Source organism: Varanus komodoensis, unplaced genomic scaffold (assembly GCF_004798865.1).
Source record: "Varanus komodoensis strain SLA01 unplaced genomic scaffold, ASM479886v1 scaffold2, whole genome shotgun sequence".
In the NCBI taxonomy this organism is placed as follows: domain Eukaryota; kingdom Metazoa; phylum Chordata; class Lepidosauria; order Squamata; family Varanidae; genus Varanus; species Varanus komodoensis.
Window position 1 is genome coordinate 52,336,283 of NW_025335568.1, and position 22,287 is coordinate 52,358,569.

At 40.2% G+C, this 22,287-nt stretch overlaps 1 protein-coding gene across 2 annotated transcripts in view; it reads right to left on the reverse strand.

Annotated features, from left to right (window-relative positions):
* Nucleotides 1–1,221: 1,221 nt before the first annotated feature.
* Nucleotides 1,222–22,287, reverse strand: part of SYT14 (synaptotagmin 14) — a 91,657-nt gene continuing 70,591 nt past the window's right edge. For both annotated transcript variants that reach the window (XM_044429496.1, XM_044429495.1), the window contains 4 exons: nt 20,980–21,248; nt 17,485–17,934; nt 6,320–6,509; nt 1,222–2,115 (listed from right to left, as the gene is read on the reverse strand). In XM_044429496.1, coding sequence (XP_044285431.1) covers nt 1,802–2,115; nt 6,320–6,509; nt 17,485–17,934; nt 20,980–21,248 — 1,223 coding nt within the window. In that variant the 3' untranslated portion in view covers nt 1,222–1,801. The remainder of the gene's footprint in view (nt 2,116–6,319; nt 6,510–17,484; nt 17,935–20,979; nt 21,249–22,287) is intronic.

Below are 22,287 nucleotides of genomic sequence, written 5' to 3' on the forward strand. Positions count from 1 at the left end.
CTTATTGTGTGTGAGCTCCACTGTCACACAGAATCCTTGAAACCCAACAATAGTTGAAACAAGGTAGTGAAGCCATTTATTGAAAAACCTTGAGTAGGTCGACTGTTATAATATTTTCCTCTGCAGTTCTGATCTCACAGTTCATGATGCTGACACATATGCAAACTATAGCACACCTCTGGGACTGAATAAATGTTACATGATAACAATTTATTTCCCATTGTTCTAAGTCTATCCATGCCCCATTTGCCAGATGTTTTAATTATCTGATGTTACTATTTTTGAATTTTCAGAAATACATAATGCAAGCTTCACATTCCTATAAATACCAATTGATTTAATTAAAAAGAACTTTTTGTAAAGTGATAGGCTGTAGTCCTACCTTCCATTACTTAAACAAAAATGCCATTGGTACAAGGGGAGACAGAGCCAGATATTATGTGCTGGATTGCAGACAGGTACTACAAACCTCTCGTACTGAGGAAAATAGGGATGCTATTGTCTGCAGGTGTTTTTATCTATTCAGTGAAACATATCTCAAACTGCTTTTAAAACTCCTCTTAGGGCGCTTCCAGACAAGGCTTTGATTGATTCAACTGTCCTACTCATTATGGGATTCTAAAGGGGGTATCTTCCATTTGTGACATTCCCATGCTTTCCTACTACTTCTGTCTTTTTTTCTGACCACAGAAAATCTGTTAGGGAGGGAAAGTTTAATAGTTGACTGCGTCTTTCGACTGGCATCATCAGGAACTAACCCAAAGCCTAGAGCGATCTTAAGGAAGCAGAGAAACTAGTTGTGCAGATCTTTGGTTCTGCCTGACTTATAAGAGCTCAGTAAGATCTTATGTGATCACTACTTGCCATAAAGTGGAAATATTCCTATGATAGAATCAAGGAAATGTGACCAATATCAACACTGGGACTTGAATCGGTTGATATCCAAACAGGACATTTATAATTGGATCCTTCATGGCAGACATTTTACATTGGAAGTACCTTCGCAACAGTTTTAAGGGTTCAAAAGTGGCTTGAGAGAGGCTTTTTGTCTCACTATTACTTCTGGTCAAACAAGTTTCATAAACTCTTGAAACAATACAAAAGCCTATTTGTCAAGGGTAGAAGTGTGAAGTGTGTACATGCAATGAGCATTAATTCTTTTTTCAAAACAGCTCCAGTGTTCTAGCAAAAATATCATCTCCAACATAAGTAGGCACCACAGAGGAGCTGTTTTTGTGTCTGATAAGCAGCCAGCATGCAGGGCTGCTCTTGCATAGCAACATTCGTGTTCTTCAAAATTAAACTGTCAGAAATGTTAAGTTGCTAAAGGGGAAAAACAGTAATGCTCTTACTTCTGTAAGCAAATGTATAAATTTTCTCTCCTATTGTTGTGTTTGCCCTACCATTTAACCATCCCTCTTTAAATCTGCTTGTTGACAGGTCATCTACAACACAACATAGCACCACTAAAAACAAGAACAACATCACTGGAGGATTTTGCAATAATAGAAGATTTACACAAAATATCTGTAAGTTAAACAGAAAAACTAACATGGGAAAAAAAATCACCAATCCTCTTAGTGTCACGATAAGGACTTGAGGTTACTGTCTCTTCTGTATCTGGTACATTTTACCTGAAATCAGTGATGTGAAGATGTGAAAGTGAATTCTGCTCCACGGCATTTTGTGCATTGGTTGAAGTGGAATGTTTGAATTTGTAATTTCTGCAATACCTTCTCTGAGATGCACCTAAAGGGCAGCCTCACTACACCCCGATGTTCTGCAGAGTCAAAACTGTCCATTAAGACTCTAACAATGAGTGCCATCTACAGACTTGTTGTCCTTTTGATTCCTTCATCTCAGTCCAGTGGTTTAGTTCCTCTTCACCAGAACTGTTCAAACCTAAAGAAATCCAGCCTATCATTTCCTTTCGCTTCATACTGCGTTTATTATATACAGACAATATCAGTGTCACATCAGAAAGCTGAAATAGTGCCACTTGAAAAATAAAGGTCTCTTTGTAGACAGGATTTGGCTGCCCTCTTCGGATGGATGTCTTGCATTTGGACATCTCTTGACCCATGGAATTCAGCAATGTCAGCTTAACAAATGTATCTACAAAATAGAGAATTTGGGACATGAGATGCTTAGACAAAAGATTTTTCCTAACAAAATGACACAGAATATGTTAAAGGTTATGGTGTATACCAAATTTGATTATGAATAGTTGACTATACTTACTAGCATATTGAAAAGATAGAAAAAGTTTAATTGCAACTTTTATTTAATCAGATTTACCTTTCCATAACTTTGTTTAAAGGTATACCACATAATCCTTCTACTTACTCATTACCCCCTGCTTACTTGCATCAAGCAGACATGTGTAGCATTAACACTTAGCAAGCTACAACTGGCCACAACACTGTAAAGCATATCAGAGTTTTCAGATCATGTAAACAAGTGAATAAAAAGTGAAATGAAAAAGTAAAACTGCAAGTAAAAAAAAAATGGAAGTGGAGTGCAGTGATAGCATCATGGAAGCTCATGATGAAATGTTTGCTTTAAAGAAATCTCTGAATGGATGTGGCTTGTAGTCAAGAGTTTTTGTTGGATCTGTGAACATTTAAAATGTCAAAATATAATAAAATGCATTGAAAAAAATGTTGTTTACTCATCTGAGTAAAGCTCTTTATGCCTATTTTTTTGCAAACAGATATATAGTGTATGATATGAGATATAATTAGGGCACAGTTGTTTTATAATCCCTTTAAAAAGTATTACGTTACAACAATGGTTACACTGCTCGGCACACTCCAAAATCCTATGTGTAGAGAGGTTATATTCCACTGCTCATAGAACAGGGAATTCCCTATCTGTGTTAAGCTCCACATGTGCACTGGAGCGAATGGATCATGAATATGGATTCATTAATACAGCAGTTGACATTGACATTAAAAACGTTCATTTGTATTATAGTGTTTTCCACTATGTCTGGGAAAATACACTCACAGCCACCAAATGCAGCATGTTAATTCAATATTTGCATGTCAATTTATTTAAAAATAAACCGTTTTCCTTTCTTTTTTCCCCTTAGTCGATGCAAGAAAATCCTTTTTTAAGATAAAAAATTGCAATCAAATTGTATGTCCTAGAATTCTTTCACATTTCAGTTTTATAGATATGTGAAATACCATCATCCATAGTCAGAGATTACATCTATCTCCATTGTAAGAGTGAAATAATTAATGTACACTGTCAGAAACCAACATGGTGGAGAGTGGTGAAGTGCTTTGCTGCTGGCGACTTTCTTTTGCATGAAAAAGACAACATCCAATTAGTCTCTACAGGAACTCACCTCGTATTATATAAACCTGTCCACCTATCAAGTGTTTTAGACAACAGAACAGTCCGTCTGACAACAGGGGGTGGAAAGCAGTAAAAGAAATAATGACCAGATGTCAATAGTTGGGTGAAAGAGGATCAAAGGTTATAGTTTAAGAGGAAATATTGTTCAGCAGAGTGGAAAGGAGAGAAAAAAAGCCTTAGCAAATCACTTTAAAGAGAGGGACTGAACAAAAGGATTGGCAGGTACAATTTAATGAAATGAATTTTGTAAGGTCACTGTGTAATCTTTAACAAAAAATTACACTGTTTCAAGTAATGGGATATCTTCATATTAGTTTCAATTGGGCTTAAACACAGAACATGTAGACTCATGCAAAAGATCAGGCTAGAAAAATAGAACTCATAGAGGCATCTTTACAGGACCTTCCTCTTTTTCATGCAAACTCCAGCTTCTTGAGTAAGGGTCAATTCAATGACCTCAGACCAGGGGAGGTCAGGGGATTACTATACAGTAAGTGGTCACTGAATTGCACCCCGTGTGTATTACAAACAATACAATGAAAACTAATTGGATTAAAAAATAATTTGGTTGATACACCATTTTTGGTGAATTTATATGTTTAATGCCACTTTGCAAAATGCATTATTATGCAAAAATGCTTGCAACAACAGGATTACTCTGGTATTAAAAAATAACATTTCAGTTCCAAAATCTTGCCCAATCCACGGACTACCATGTGCTGCAACTCCACAAAGCGCTTCTGCATGTGTGGGCTGCCCTATTCGCTTCAATTCTATGTGACCAAAGAGACGTGCAATGGAATTCTTTTCTTTTCCTTTTATATTAATGGGAAATTGTATGCTAGGAGACTGATTTGCATATTCTGGAGCCCTGTACCAAGCAATTTGCTAGATCCAAACATGGCCCTTACCTAGTAGGTAAGTGCAGGAAAGCATCTTCCCAAAAGGGCCAGACAGAGAGCCAAACTAGACATTACTGTAAGTGCACGTTAAGCAACTTTGTTTGAAAGTATGCAAGAGTCATATCCTATTTCTCACTACTGCTAACTTACACTGCAGCAGTGTAAACAACCAATAGCACAATGTCACTAGTATTAGTTGCTTGACAGTTGTTCCAATACACTCGTAAAAACCACTAGTGTTGTCCTAGAGATGGATTGTGCTAGGGCAGAGCAGTTTACATTAGTTGGACTGTCAAGTACAAAACTGTCCCTGGTGTGTGAGATGTTCACTGGAACCGCAATGCATGGTGAGGTGAGGTTTAAACCTTCCTTTCCCAGCCATGATCCTGTTTCCACCCACCAACACGCACTCCGCAATTGGCCTTAGGGACAAAAGACCCATTGGCCTCACTAGGAGCTCTCCCCACCAAGACAAAAAGGAGCGTTGGAGGTGGTGATGAGGAATAAAGAATTAGACTTCCCCTCCCATACACTGCAGTCAGAATGAGGACTGGGGCCCTTTATGGCCCTCTATGGCTAGTAGTAATTAAAAGAAAAGAAAAGAAAAGAAATGCTAGCTACATGATTAAAACTAACATTTCATTTCAGCCTCAACCCCAAATGATCCATAAATGACCAATAGTTACTGAAGAACATGAAACCTGCTCGCTTCAGATTTGTAATGTTTTTAGGGTAGAACTAGGTATTAGGTTCATTCTGGATTGCTGCCAAAAATGGTAACCTCATGTTGCGTTCTAAGCCCACTTGTCATAATATTTAGGCACATTTACTTGAAACATTTTCTTGGCCCTCATCATTCACTACCCCTGGTAGGAGCAAGGAAGCAATACAGATAATGTGCCTAAAAATTACACAGAGAGGAAGAGAATGTAACATTTTGGCACAGGCCCTGTTGAGTATCATGCCTGTTTCTTCATTTTGCCTCTTTAGGTTCCAAATATTGCTACAGTTTTCTGCTATGGATAACTTTGCTTAACGTCTGATACATGGGTCTGTTAGCACAAACATGTTCTTACAAATGCACAAAAACAAAAAGTACCTGATAATATCCTATAAAAGCATACACTTATCCCCACCAATCTTACTATATTTTTTGAATCACACACACACTCACACACGCACCATAGTTCACACATAACGAGAAGTCAATATGGGCTACAGGCTTTTTCACTGTGGCCCGCAAGGCTTTTTCACTATGGCAGTGTCCACCATTTTGAATAGTTGTGGGGGTGTGCTCTAGATTCTCCTCATCCGTGTAACGAATGAGGGTGGGTTCTTTAGGTGGTCAACAAGCCACCTATAACCCATGGTTTTAGGGTTTTAAGTGGCCTGTCAGTCACCCAAGCAGTCCACCTTTTCAGGTTGAGAAGGTATGGCATGCTGCAACATACCCCAAATATTTTAAATGGCGATGCCTGCAGTCCCAAAAGAAACCCTGCAAGGAAATTCACCTATGGCAGCTTTTCATTATGTGAGTACCAGGCCAGTACCACAATCATTCATACTTGGAATTAAGAATATTTTTTTTAATCAGCACTGAAAATGTCAGCTTTAAACTTTGATATATGTCAGTATCACTGAAACTCACACACTTATGAAATCGTGTATGAATATCCTTAACTGCTGTAGCATCAACATATTTACATAAACATTCATTGGCACATACCTTTAAAATACATTATAACTTTTTACACTGGCTCTGTAATGTGAGGCATTAATAGTTTAGTAATTAATCATTAAGATAAAGGCAATTTATTAGTCAGTCAGTCATGAAAAATTAAAAAGAATCTTGTCAAATCACAACCTAATATTTTGAATTTTAGATTTCTGCCATTTCCCCAAAGACTGGAAATATAAAACATGAAACAGATTAGCTGATGATTGCACTATTTCAGCTTGACTGGGGTAAGACTAAATGATAGGATTGAAGTCCCCACCAGTGAAATCCCCCCAAGTGCAGAAGTATTAGGATAAAAAAAAATTCCACTCACTGGGTGGTCTGTTTGCTGCCAAGTTTTTGAAGTGGCTGCCTTTTATCACTTCTGCTGCTAGTCTTCCAGTTGTGGCATTATAAAGCAGTCCGATGAGGATTTCTGGAGCTGAGCCATGTGCCAGAGACTGACAAGAGGAGGTACTTTCACTGCAGGACATTTCTGACATGCTCATTTGGGAGTCACAGCCCTGGAAGCAAAAGCAAAGCGTTTGCAAGCATTTGAAACAGCCAAGACGCTGAAGTTTCCTCCCTCCTTACGTTTTTATTCTAAGTTTTGATTCTAACTCAGTCTTAACAGCACATGTCAGCTTAAAGAAAATAGAAATGGTGGCAGCGACTTTGTGAATTTGAAAAGAACAATATATAAAACACTGGATTCAAATTCAAACAGGGTTAAGCTCAATCCCATTTCTAAGACAGCATAACCTGTATCACAAATGTAAAGAGTCACTGGAAATGCTCAGCCTTGCTCTTCATCCAGAATTGCACACTGGAAGGGTTATGGGTCAGAGAGGGGAAACCTCTAACATGATGTTATCAGGATGCAAAGACATCAGGGCGAAATTAGACCCAGCGTTAAATACACTCAACACATTTTTGTATATAATGCACACAGCTGCTGTAGAGGGCAATTATTGGAAAGCTGCAGATGGAGAGGGGGATTTAACCCTTTCCTCCTATGTTACAGTCATCCTGGAAATTGTTCCTTCAGTGTTTGCTTTCGAAGGTGAGTTCTCCTTGGTGCCCATTCAGGATGACTCTTCCTGAGCCTTAGCACGCCTTTGTTATTTAACCTTTTGGTATTCATGTTTCAGTGGGACTAGAACCTTGGACTCCCATGTCCTAGTTCTAACCACTACTTTTCATTGGCTCTAATAGCACATGTCTGTGATACTGTTATTGAACATACAATGCTGCTCAATGAGTTAACTTATTACCTAGTAAGCCTATTAGTTTCTACACTGGATGGCAGCTGCTCTCCAAAATCATTCTCAGCATGATTACCTTTAACTGGAAATGCTGGTATTAAATCTTGGCACTTCCACATATGTACAAAATGTGTACTCTATCAATGGAACACAGAAACAGAGGAAATTGCCTGAAATTGAGTCAGACCACTGGTCCATCTGAGCCACAACTGTCAACACTGACCAGCAGCAGTTCTCTGGACTTTCAAGCAGTATTCAACTTTTCCAGCCCTACCTGAAGGTGGCACAGATTGAATCCAGAACCTGCTCCAAGCAAACCATATGCTCTTCAACTGAGCTACAGACTCTCCAACCCACCGACCATGGTTATTCTCCTATATATACTTGGAATACAGGGGACATGAATTGGGCTGTTTAGGAAGAGATAGCATTGAAAGGATTTTTTAAAAATAAGATTTGTTGTGCAAGCCTGCTTGCCCCCACCCCCAAGCCTGAAGATACCTCTCCTGTGTGCAGGCAGTGCCATTTGGAGTATATAGGAATTGACATTGATCTCCAAAGTTCAGAACTAGAAGGAACGATTATGAAAATGCAGTAACAAGTCAGATATTTAGCAAAATGATCTACTGTAGGATAGCCAAATACTGTAGGCCAGTGCTGAATACTGTCACCATGTGAAAGTTCACACCATCCATTCCCTTGGGGGTGACTGAAAGATGTACAGGATTGATTCTAGGTGTCTAGATCCTCCTACAACAGTCGCCACGTCTGATGGTACTGACCAACTATATAGCAAGGAGCAAACAATGGATCCCAATGTTTAAAGTCTCACAACAATGAGCAAAGCTGAGGTAGAATGCTGAAATTCAAGCCAACCAACCTAGAAGTTGCATTTTACTTCCACATCCTAATGGTAGATTAGTTTGACTACTGTGCAGTCACCCCATATACAAAACTCTGTCCTCCGACATTTTGGTCCTGTCCTCTAAGTACCTGCTGTCTGGGGCAGATGCTGAGTGGATGACAGGGGTGGACCCATTTTTCAAAAACCAATGAGGCTTTGTTGGAGTGAAAAGTGCCACAATGGAAAAAGAAATGGTCTTCCTACATTCCCTTTCCAGTAAGCAGGTATGTCAGGGAATATGGCCAAGTTAGCCTTTCTTAATAGCTAGAATTTCTAGTACCATCATTGCCAAAAAATAAGATTGTAAATGGATCCTTACCTGTGTTCAATTGTATTCACTACAACTCTTCTGCCATTTGCACTCTAATTGCTGGCACAATTAGAGTTGCTTCGAATATTAAGGAGCTAACATGGTTCTGTGACTACTTCAAGGACAATGGGAAGTGATCATATCAATAGCTTGGGTCATCTCCTCATCTCAAGTGGTGGCTGGAACCTGGACAGGACTGCCAGCTAGGTCTGCAGGAAAATCCCCAAGAGCCCTCAGAAATTTGTCTGGATTCATTAGCATCCAGATGTGGATCATCAGACTCGGTCCACACTCTTGCAGGTAGCCTGAAGATCAACACTGATCAGTTAACGATCTCTCCATCCCAGTGGAGTGACTACTGGATCCCCCACCCACAGATCATTTTCTCCTAGATAAACTCAGAAAAACAAGTCCAAACTGTGACATTCTTACTTGTGACAGGTTCATGGCTAATACAGTAGCCATGAAATCCTGAGCAGCTTCCAACAAGGCATGCGTAGCATGAATATTGAAGCTTTTCAAGCCCTGGCTCCTCAATACTAGATTCAGATCAAGAGCATCTCAGTAACTCTGGCAAGGAGACTATTGGCTAGATGAGTGGGTCATACAGCCAAAGAATTTCAGCCCTCTATCAGGTGCCCAGCACCAGGTACAAGAACAGTGAAGTGGCTGACTGTGGCTTCAGCTTAAGAAAAAGATCTAGTCTGAGTCTGGAAAATATTTAAATCCAATGTACAACTATGGTCTTTTATCATTTTATGAAAAATCTCAAGCAAGTGCCTGCTAAATGTGTCATTCTAATAGTGCAGGAAGAACACTAAAAGGTTACTGTCTTGATGGGTTCAAAATATTTATTATGACTGCAACTGTATAGCCACTTATCTGGGAGTAAGACCAATTGAACTTACATCTGAGTAGATGCATACACTATTGATTGATGGAATTTTTCTACCACGCAACAGTGGAAACTCTCAGAGCTTACAATTGTTCCTAAAAGGTACCATGCTACAATAAAAAGCAGATTTTTTCCAATGATTTAGTAATTTTGATACCTTTAAAGCAGTTAAAAGATTTTAAATATAACAGCTAAATAGTATTTAATATAAAACAGGCCTACTAGGATTCTGCTGCAATGTATTAAACACATTGTTTGAAAATTACTTGAGACAACTTCTCAAAGGCCTTTCCTGAAATTTCATTTTGCAATTCCAAGACAGCAAACTGGTAGATACACTATTAAAACCATTTCCTTCTGTCATGGGCAAAAAATCATAGATTAAAGTTAAATCAAATGAAAAACATAATTTCTTCATTGATTATAATCAAGAGACTCAAATATTCTAAAAAGCATGATGTGCAACCTTAATATATTACCACAGAGTCTATAAAGTTACATCAAATTTCCATCCTGAAATCATAAATGTTATTGGAAATATATACATAGGCAAATTATTCTAACAAAAGTATCTCACTATTCACAGATCAGCTTTGTTCCTAAACTTAAGCTATTGTGAATAATGTTTTCTCAAAATGAAATGACAAAACCAAATTTATATGTTCTGGCAAATCAATGTTCTTCAACAGACATTCAGCAAGGCAAGAATGGGACCCTTGTGCCGCTTTTCCCATTTGATACTTGATGTGCAGTATCTTGATAAGTCTTCTAATAAAATCCATGTAGTACAATTTAGTGGTGGGAGGGAATGAAAAGTTAAATTATTTAATTTGTCTAGAATGTAATGTGACAAAGCATTAAAATTATTGTCGAGGTACCCATTGCCTAATTGTCTAACAGGGTCACACATAAGACAACTTTCACGTACAAAGATTGCAGAAAGTAGTAATGGAAAACTTCAGATCACTGCTTAAAAGGATCCATAGTCATAGACCACAATCAACTGGAGAATTAAGCATATCCAGACCTACTAAAATCCTTGCCCTTAAGCTGTCTTAGCCCTTAGCTAGCTGGATTAAGACATACAAAAATGATGTCTATCTCATGTGCAAAAATAGGGTCCATCTCATTTGGCAAGTTTCAAAGCCAAATCAGGACAAGACATAAATGAAATGTATATAAGCACTGTTTTTGAGGAAGCATAGTCTATAGTGGGATAAAGAAAGAATATGACCTATCCATAGGGCTTTGGGTGGTATCCAATATAAATCCTTTTGTAAAGCATATCAATGAAAGTTTGCAGTATTTAGGTGAGCTGTGACTTACTTGTGTCTTGTTCACTCTGTCTAGGACCAACACTGAATATGATGCTATGCCCTCGAATCACATTGTCTTTAAACAGCAGATGTGCTCAATCAACATCTTTCGAGCATAGCACATGATGCAAAGCCAACTGGGACGTATTTAGTTAATTACTGCCTGCACCATAAGAAGGTTTGACTGTCAGCATGAAAGACTGTGGTATGTGCCTGCTATGCAAACTTGTATTTAAAAACCAAAAACAAACTAGGGATATGAAGATATCCCCCATTCCACAGTGTTGTTTTTTTCTCTGGTACACTCTGCTCGTCCAACATTTTGATATAAGTAGGAGAATATTTAATGTTAATTCCAAATTGGAGCATGTAGGGTTTGCGGTGGTTTCTTCAGTTCCCTCATCCGCATGGCCAAAATTGATAAAGCATCATTATAATTCATTTTGCTATGCTTTTGCATATTGTTACACCAAAATTCTTTTGCATGTGTTTTTCTGAAACCCACTTGTGCTCCTTCTCACGGGCAAAACACTGCACAGAAAAATGAGTATTGTACTATACAGTGTGTACAATTAGGTCAAGTTATTGTAGTGTTTTATTAATCTTTTCATTTGCATTGCCAATTCAGATACAGATAAAGACACAAAAGGCAGAAATATGGAGCAAATGGCATGGGACCAGTGGTTTATATCCAACAGGTGCCCTCTGTTGGGATGCCCTTTAATCCACTAGAGACTTTCAGCAGAACAGGGTTAGTTGGTACTAGACTAATCTCTTTCCCTCCTGTATTGCCCCAGAACTGTTTCAGAGGGTTGGGAGAACCCAACAGAACTTTATGGAAGGTGGTAAGTGGGGGTGCAGAGTGAGGTGTAATAACCAAATATTGCCTCCCCATTCACTGACTAGTGGAGCCTTCCATCAACAGAGCAACACGAGCTAGATACATCCCAGTGTTCTGTCCAAACTTTGGAACTGAAGAAAAAAAACTGAGCACTGCACAATTTGAAATTTGTTCTACTATGGAAGCCAGGCCAGGCAATTCAGAACACAAAAATATTATAATTTAGTGTAACAGAAGCTGACCGCAATAAAAATTGTTACTGTAATTTGTAAGCCGAAGCTTTAACAGAAAATATGTGGAATATATACCTGATAAATATATATTTTTCAGTCTGATACTTTGCAATCCACCTGCAAGAAGCATTCATCCTTCTCAACTAACTGAGCTAGTTTAGCCCATTATGTGGAACCCCCATGGTAGACGCGCCTTCGTCCGAAGGGCGTGAGGGCGGAGCCACTGTAGCAGAGCCAGCCTTCGGAGCAACAACAAGTGGGTCGGACTGCATGAGAGCCCAATCCCACAAGAGCCTCCGCAGGCGGTTCTCACGGTTTTTCCTGGCCTGCTTAGAGAAGGCCAGGCAATGAGAGCATTTATCAGTCCTATGCCCCTCCCACAAGCAGAGGAGGCATAGGTCATGCGGGTTGGTCAGAGACATCTTAGACCCACATTCTGCACATTTGCAGAAAGCCGCTCGCTGCGCCATCGCAAGAAAAGGAAAGAAAGGAGATAGTGCAGAGGGTAAATATATATTTTTGGTTGTTTCTTTTTTTTTATAAAGATCGAGAAAAGGAAGAACAATAGAGCAACTAGAGAACTAGTAAAAGGAGCAAGAATTTCTACAAGAACTACAAGGGCTATAACAACTGGGAGAGAACAATTGAGAACAAGGTAAATGAGCAACAGTCAAGCGAGATCGAAAGCGGCACGAGGCACAGTGAACGGCGGTCGCAAAGACGGAACAAAATGGCGGACGCTCCGCTCTTTATAGGCTATGGGGAGAGGGGGAGTGGAGCTTTTTCCCACCAAAAACTGTTAGCTTGCAATCTTCCGGCCAAAGGCACTGCGCAGGCACAGCACCCATATGTGTGATGCACAGAGGCCACGACGAAGAAACATGTATTTTTCAACCTGACACTTTGCAATCCACCTGCAAGAAGCATTCATCCTTCTCAACTGACTGAGCTAGTTTAGCCCATTATACAGGCAATCAAAAGTGGTTTCCCAGTCACAGTCAGCAGTGCATCTTAGGCTGGACCTTGGAGCCAAATCTGGAGCCCCACCTCCACAGTCCATGGGGCACTCAAATGACCAGACCAAAAGTGGAAGATGGTAAGGCAGCTGCACCCAGCCCTGCTAACAGCCTTGGGCTCCCACAGACATGCCTCAGGCCACTGGGTCTGACACTGCTGACAAAAAAACGATTCCTCTCTTATTAAAATTGTAGTTGGGGGATGGCCAGCCAGACATGTATACTTACAGATGCACCATTTTGTTATATTTTCTTTAAAACTATAGTCTCCTTTTCTACAACAAGTGGTGCTTATTCTCAGGTAAAGCATAAGGGCAATGATTTCTTGTGGCCATCGAGGAGTTGCAATTTAAATGAGTTAAAAAACTGTGAATTATCAGGATTGGCAAATGGATACAACATAGCAGAAGTGTGGATGCCATTTGAGCACATGTGGGACAACAGTGAATATAAGCTTGGAGCTGAAGGAATACAAATGGACATCTGGGTTTGCTCCACAGCACCCTCAGGGACCAATAAATCCAGGGTCTAAAATTACCTAGCTACACCACTGATCACAGTCAAAGAATCAGTGTATGGTGGTGAAAAGTAGCATGACATAGCAGTCCACAGATTATTTTCCCCCAAACACACCAATTAGATTTGCTTTATAAGACTGTTGCTAAAAATCAATGTCTACTGTCTATATAGAGAATGGGTGATGTTGGGCTATCATAAGAAAGCAAATGAGCTAGTATTGAAGGGTTGATTCCACCAAATTAGGGCTGCAGTCCTACACACATTTACCTGGGATTAAGTTTCACTGACCCAAGTGGAGTGACTTACAAGCTGAATGCACGGGGTTGCACTGCAAGGCACGAGAAGTGACCCACGTGAGAAGCTTTGTCAGATCTAGAATTATCTACTTTAGCTCTTGCAGAGATCAAATGAAACCACAGAGAAAAGTTATGAATTGAAGATAAGCTGGATTTTCTACCAACCTTCTGGCAACTAATTAAGCACAGCAAAAGCAAAAAAAAAAAAAAAAGTCAGGAATTGTAGTGGGGACCATGAAGCTCAAGTCAGGATTAGCTGAAACTCAAGCACTAGCTGACAACAGGATAAACAGCTTTAAGGACAGATTACATGTCATTTCTTCTGAACAGTATTTGATAGATGGGCATGCTTATCTCAGTCCATATAAAGACTGTGTGAGGCAAAGGGGCCAAACCAAGTTGTATAATCTAGCATTCATGGCAGATATGTAAAACTCATAGAAAAAGGAGAGTTTTCAGATGTCGCTTCATGTAAACTGAAAATTATAATTCTTGGTAGATCAAAGGAAATCAAGGAAGTGACTGCTCAGTAATGCAGTCTTCTGTCTAGGCCAGCCCTACTGCTAGGCAGAGTGAGGTGGCTGCCATTACATGGCAGAAACTTGAGGACTGGGATGAGGAGTATGCATGTGACGTTTGTACTTCCTAAGCTGCACTCAGGCATGGTGGAAGATGCAGTCCCATCTCCAGTGCTCTTGTGTTCTGGCTCCTGTGCATGGAATCTGTGTACAGGGATGGGGAAGAGAGGTATCACCTTGCAAAGATATATTCCACATATTTTCTGTAAAGTTTAGGGTTACAAAAGACAACCACAAAAATCTTTATTTAATCTTTTAAAATAAACAATAAAATAAGTAGTGTCATGTATGAAGCCAGGTTCTGTTACAGTAAAAAAAAAATAGATATATATACAGTTCTGAATTACCTAGTGTGGCTTTTGTAGTGGAACTAGGGATGCAAAGATCAGTCCGGAATCCAGTTCTCTTGGGCTCACCAGACTTCCTTCCCACATTTGGTCCTGGCCAAGATGTGAACCAAGTTGAGATCAAGTTCACAAAAGCTTGGGAACACTAGTGGCTTCTTAGTGCAATGTATGCAGAGTACATAATTCTTTGTGCAAATATGCAATTTATGTAATTCCTTGTGCAAAGTACACAACGCTCACAAGTCATGTGCACAAAAGCAGAACTCTGCTTGAGCTCGCTTTGTACCAGGTGCCCACACAAATGCTCAGCATAAGGTGGGCTTAGAACAGAAAGAAAGAAAGAAGGCCAGAGTCTGGGAAGCCAAGCTGAGGAAATTGGACACTTCCTCCCCCAAACCAGGTTCCTCACACATCTGTAAGAGGAGCCAATTTAGAATTCTCCATTACATCAATTTTAATCAAGCAGCAAACTATTATGGGCTGTCGCTGCTTCTGTCAGGAAAAGTGCATCTGTGGTTGTTGTTGCTACTGCTGTTGTTGTTGATGATGATGATACATATTTAGGCAATCTTTTGAAGAGACTGCCCCAAAGGAGTTTATGATAGTCAATGAAAAAACATAATAAAAGCATGTAAAATATTATTAAAACCTAATAAAATCACACAGAAAATCACTGCAACAACACATGGTAAAATCAACTGGTTTACTGATGTTTTTCAAGTAGATTTCTGTTCTGATAAGTGAATTCTGTGGCTGTACAGACCTTCTTCAAATCCTTCTAGAGCTTTTGAATGTGCAGGCACTCCTGTTGTTTGTTCAGGTAAACAGAGGAGCCTGTCAGTATCATACTGAGCAGGTGCAACATGATGGAGAGAGAAAGATGGTCCAGAACTTCTCTGAATGTATGAAGGCAATGACACCCCTAAGATTGAATATGTGTCAGGTCATCATCTTTCTTCGGGAACATGAAGCACTAAGAATAGATGGTTTGATGGCAGAACAAGTACCATGAACTCAGTGGCCATGCATGTTTGTCAATGGTTAACGGAGTAAACACTGACCTCAAATTTTCCAAGGGAGGCTTACCCTCCACTGAAAATATATTTGGAGGAGCTACAAGAGCTTATTACCTGAGTGAAGCATGAACTCCAGAGGAATGACTGTGGTGAGCCTGTTTTGTAAACCTCTGGCAGTCAACAAAACACTCCATGCTGTGTCCCTCACCTAAGACAATCAAACAAGTAGTGGCTGTTTAAAGGAGATACTTGAGCAGCACAACTATGGTGCTTCAGGAGACTTGTCCACCGCAACAGAACTACCTGGACCACAGGGACATTTCCCCCAGTCCTGGAAAAACTAAAGTAGTAGGATAATATTACATTCTAGGAAAAAAACTGAAAGACTGGAGAAACTCAGTAAAGAATGCTGCTGTGGATCTTCTTGAACAGCTGTGGATAGCTACTAACCTCACCAGTCTGGGCATGTAAAGAGCTTGCAGAGAGAGGCAGCAATGCCAGCTCCTTGACTACATCTCAAGAAGGCTCCAGATATGCTCTGGGCATCCACTTCAACTATTAAAGCCAACCAACTCATTATAAAATAAGCAGTGGTCATTCCTGCACATTAGGAAGTAACATGTGAATGGCTGGTCTAGCAACTAACAGCGACACTATTCTAGCACTGCAAGCAGGCACACTATCAAGAAAAATTCTTTGGATCATACTGTAAAATATCAATGGAGAATCCAAATGGAATACACCAGCTCTGGATCCTGTTTTTAAGAAAAGTTGGAAGTGCAAATTGCTTGCTTACCTTGGGCAAGAAGCAATCACACCTAGAAGAGCAGGAAAAAACCACATGCAGCCACACTACCTCCTATTTACATGCCTGCTCTTTTCTCCATGACACATTCCTTCCTGTGAGAGAAAGGGTGCTACCACCATTACAAAAGCTATATGAAACTCTTTTGGAAAGTATGCAGCTTCCATAGTGCTGCACTGCTCCTTTTCTTGGCTGGGAAGATCTATGCAGGACTATGCATAGATATTTGGATATTTCAAGAAAGGTCTAAAGTCCCAAAGGGAGGAAACACTGAAGGCCAGGAAACAGGTAAAAAGTGCACTGCTTGACAACAAAGAACAAAACGAAGCATAAGGAAACATGAAGGATCACAGGCATGCTGTTAAGGGCAGGTCCTTCTTAAATTAGAGTCAGTAAAAGAGGAGGATAGTTATACAGCTGCACAGTTCAACATAAGTTTAAATCCTTTTACATACTTGGTGATAGCACTTCCAGGACAAACACTTCAAAACAGCTGAATATAACGAACAAGGCCATTTTAAAACGACATGCCAGTAGCTCTAGGAATAGGAGAATGAGTGAAGTTCAAGTTCATAAAGTTTATCTGATTTCCACCTTGAAGCCTGAAGTTTGGTTCACCTCCTTCTCAGTCCCAAAAGCAAGCTTGCCATTGTTGTTCAAAGGAATAACTGTGCACTAGGGCAAGCTTTTTTATTTAAATGATTCACTCAAATGTGTATTTCCCCCTATTTAGTCAAAATATTTTCAATGAATACATGCACATTTTCAAACTATTACACGTGTTCAGACTTTAGTTGTGAACACATGTATTCATTTCAAAAGGCACATCTTTTCTATGGAAAGCATTTTGGGAATGCAAAATATGTGAGCTTTGCTCTCAAAATGCACTCCTGTTTTACCTTGCAAGCTCTAATGTTTAATAGAATGAAACTGATTTTTTTACATCCTTAAAGCTAACAAAGGTAAATATAGATACATACAACTTGAAAGCAGGTGTAAGCCCAAAAGCAAAAACATAAGGAACCAAAAGGAAGCCAATGCCCTAAAAGTAACAACCTTTCAGGTGTGCCAGAACTCTGCATACTGGGGTACAAATAAGTGCTTGTTTCCGAATCTTTCACATCATTGCATTCTTACTCTGCTTGGTTTAATACTCACAGAAATATTGTATGCTGGCTCCAATGTCACTGGCACTGACATCTTCCCTTGAAGATTTAATTTGGTTAAGTAAAATATCTTTTCTCCCAGAATCCTCTCTCTTTTTACACGACGTATGCTGTACAGTCTAAAGCGTACTGCATAATTCCCAATCATCTCAGACTCAATATGATTAAATTTAAATGTCTCTGTGAAGACAGGGCATGGACCCCGCTGGATGCTGGTTTTTGCTCTCTGCTTCTTGATAGGAAGAAGAACCAGGTGTACTTGCCATAAACTTCCACTTGTCCTGCTATAATTTGGAATGTCTGTGACAGCTGTCACAGTTATGAGAAGCCTCTGTTCCTGCGAGTCATAGTCAAAAGTCACATCCAGGGTGCCATATTTAGCTTCTGGTTCAGGATCAAAAGATTTAGGGAGCTGTGATGATGATCCTCGAGCTGATAGATCCTAAATGAAATTGAAAAGAGGTTTTGCATAAACACATACCTATGTAGGTATCTATGATTCTGCTGAAACATTTTGGCAAAAGTGCTTATGTGCATTCACTAAAATTAAAATACTTCTCAGTGGTGCGATCCAATGTTTTTATTCATTTCACACACAGTGTAATTGAATATTCATAGAAAGTCATGCTGACAGCCAGCCATGAGACAAAAAGATGCCTTTTCAGCTGGAAAAAGGAACCAATCAGGAAAGAGAGAAGAAAGGATGGATAAAAGGCTCTAACAATAAGGTCCAAAGTCTTTAACAGAGAAGTGCTGGGAGAAATTGCAAGCACAATATTTTAGCAAATGGAAAGAGAGAAGTGGGAGAATTACATGGGGCTGAATCACATTATAAACCATTTCAGACTAAACAGATGAATAAATGATCTGAGAAGCAAAACACCTTTAATGTTGCCTAATATCTATTCAGGAATTTTATTTCACTGTCCATTATCCATGCTACCTCAGCCTCTGCACTCTAAAGTTGTTAATATTCTAATGTAATAGACTTTAGTAGTATAATACGTTGTAATGCATTTTTTACTCCGCTATCAAAGCACACATTTTTAATAAAGACAAATCATTTCAAACAGATTTGTATTGACATGTTTGCATAAAATTTAATAGAAATAGAAGACAATGTGAATAATATAAATAACATATTAATATTATATGTTACTCATGCAATATTATAGAATAAATAATAACCAACTCTGTGAGCTAGAACTTGTACTTCTAAGGGCCAAATTAGGCAAAACACCATTCATGCAGATAACAACTCCATGAATAGCTTTTGTTAATGGTGTTTTTGTTAAACACCACCCTGATGTGTTGGCTGGAGAGAACTTTAAGACTCTGCTTAAAGCTGCAATCTTGATCTAGCTCATGCTACTTTCACCTATTTGTATGGGACAGAAAGCTTACATTGGCCAATCAGTTTTGGCCCAATGCATAGTTGAAAAATATCCAGTCACATGCTGTTATCTCATTAACTGATCATCAGACCAGCCTAATATGAGTCAGGCAACTCCCAGTTTTGAGCTTGGTTAAAAGTCCTTGTCAAGTTTATCTGGCAGCAACATCCATCAACAGTGGCACCTATGACACTCTAAATCAGAGTTGGTGAGAAAATTACCCACCATGCCCAGATGAATATCATTTTGGGGTATTGTGAGAAAGTAAAAGGGCAGCAGCAAACCACCAGGGTGCTGATTCATTGTTAGAATTTTTTTTAGGCAGGACAGTGTCAGCCCTACCCAAGGCTAATGTGTACTAATGTCAGGTGAGACTAAAAGGATAGGCTAGACATGCACATGGTAGACATGTTGTGAGTGGAGCCAGCTAGGTCAGACTAGATAGCCCGGGAGACCCCTTCTGACTCGCTCTGTTTCTGTTGCTAAAAGCCACGCTGATTCTTTCACTTGGATTGCATTTTTTTTAAAGCTAACCCTAACTCTATCTGAAATATTTCTCAAGGATTCATTCCATCTCCAAAGTAGTAAGAAAACTCTATTGTACTTGAAATTAAGCTTCCATATTAACATGAATGAGTCACACAAGTATAGCAAAGTCTCCCATTGTTATGGTAATGATTATTAATCTGGATTGCAAAGATCTGAATCAAAGTTTTCCATAGAAAACACAGTAGGTTTTAAAATACAAAAAAGCCCATACCTATAAAACCACACCTTTTATAAACTGCACATATGGGGGAACTGGAGGCAGGAAAGAGGAAGCGAAGGGCACCCTGATCACAAATACAGTATCGGAGGGATGTTAACAGAATTCACATATACCTGCAGTTTTGAGTGCTGCTCTAAGGTTCACCTTTAGTACTAGAATACGTAAGAGAACTGTATTCTAGTTCTAAAGGTGAGTACTTTTCATATACCGTATTTTTCGCTCTATAAGACGCACTTTTTTCCCCCTCAAAAGTAAGGGGAAATGTCTGTGTGCCTTATAGAGCAAATGTGTGTGTGCCCGACGCCCGGGACACTGCCGGCCGCCTGCACCACGTGGCACCACCTGGCCGGGACGCGCTCGGTGCACACTGCTCCACCCCCCCGGCGCAGGTGAGAGCTGTGCCGCTCAGTGGGAGACGTGCGGAGGAGGAGGAGCCGCGGGCTTTAACCTGCCGGCCGCGTGGAGAGACAGACTGCTCACCCCCACCGCCCGGGAAGACCTTCCGCCTTCGCACCACCCGGAAGACCACCGCCGGCATGCTGCCGGCCTGGCTGCACCACACTTGGCTGGCACGCGCTCGGCGCGCCCTGCTCAGCCCCCCTCCTCCGGCGCAGGTGGGAGCTGTTAATCACAGGTCGGTGTGTGTTTTCAAATGGCAACCCGTCTTTTAATGAAGCCCATGGGGAAGTGATGGGGAATGTGCCTGTGATTATCAGGAAGCTTTCCATGGATCCCTCCTCTAAAAACTAGGTGCGTCTTATGGTCAGGTGCATCTTATAGAGCGAAAAATACGGTAGTAAGAGAACAGATCTGGCAGCACAGGGCCTTCACTCCATCCCCATAATCTCCACATTTGGCCCATATTAATCCTCTTTCTATCAAGGACTCCACACCGTCAATACATACCACTGATGCTTTCTTGCATGCATGATGCAAACAGATTTCTACACCACTCTTTCCCTATGCAAACTCAAAAAAGGCTTTGGCAAAGGCCTCATTTCTGCTGCCCTATACATTTTATTTATTTATTTATTTATTTATTTAGAAAGCTTCTATGCCACCCCATTCGCCGAAGCCTCGGGGCGGCTTACAACAATACATAAATAACAACAATATAAAACAATATAATATAATTGGAGACGTCCTGGCCATACATTGGGAGGAGTAGTTTTAAAGATTGCTCAGCTGGTGCCAGGTAGCACGAGTGAGTTATCAGGTACTGCCTGAGACATACAAGAACAAGGCCAAATGAGCTGCCAGATATTAGACCTATCCAACTTCATTATGTTCTGAATAGTTCTGTTACAAGTGCAAGGCTGTTTACCTCAGGGCTAAGGACAGCAGTGCTATCGCTGGGTACATCTTCTTCGTATCCTTTGTTATGGAAGCTTTCTATTTCGTGCCCAGTGCTTCCTTCACTTGGGCACTTATATGAACATCTTGGACTGTTGCTACACTGAGAGAATTCACATTTGCTGTCACCAACTTCGGAGGGCGTGCATGAGAGGTGCGGAGAGCCACTATCATCTTGGTACGGTGGAGGCTGCAATTCATCAAGAGGAGGAGTTTGCCTCATTCTTTGAATGCAGTTTGCTGTGAATAAATGACAGTTATTATAAGCTTTCATTCTGCTGAGCCATATGGCTGGAACAGATAAACATTACTGTACTGAATTTTAGTAACAAAATAGTTTAGACCTAGGAGGGAGTCCAAATCTGGCACACAGGCCTGGTTGGTCAAGCCCACAGCATCTCAAGGAGCCCTCTTCCCTTCCCCAAAGCCCCATCCTATGATGAACAGGGACCAGGAAAATTCTCTGCTTTAGTTGACCATTGACTGATGCCATTTGGGAGGACATGCAATGCATTAAGAGGATCAAATGCTGCCAGGGGGCATGACACATCTATATGTACTCCCTGACCCTTTTGCTGTGCATCATGGATCCAGTTGCTTTATTCTGCCCTTCTCTACTAACTCTGCTCTTTCAAAATGATCCACTTCCAAATCTACTTCCAGTTCTTGCTTCATTATCTGTCCTTCTTTGTAGCACTGGGTTGAATTCCACCTTGTACCTGCTTGTTGCTTCCATGTGGACCTGTTTCCTAGGTGTGATCCTCTGCCCTTGATAAGATTCTGATTATTCTGGAGGTCTGAAGGCTTTCTTGACTTGATAACTTGGCTTCAATTATAATCTCAGTTCTGTCATTATGCAGTATGCTTGCTTGACCACTGCAGCAGAATTTAATGGCCCTGTCCTATATTTGGTCCCAGCCCCAATCCTGTAAAGTAATCAAGAACCCCAGTCCTTCTTGCAGGTCTAAAAATCTCTACAATGAGTCTTTATTTAATGCAACGAGTAACATATTTAAAATATTTTTACAAGACTAATACAGTTCTGTACCCACAGTACAGTGGGTATGCATGGTAACTTCTATACAGTGGTACCTTGGCTCACGAACTTAATCCGTTCCACGACTCTGGTCGTAACCCAAATTGATCATGAGCCAAGTCAAATTTCCCCATAAGGTTCAATGTAAATAAGTTTAATTCATTCTGTAACTATTTTTTTTTAATCACAAAAATTTGAAGCAAAGTGACAAAGAACAACAAAGATCGTGGCCATCTCCCTCTC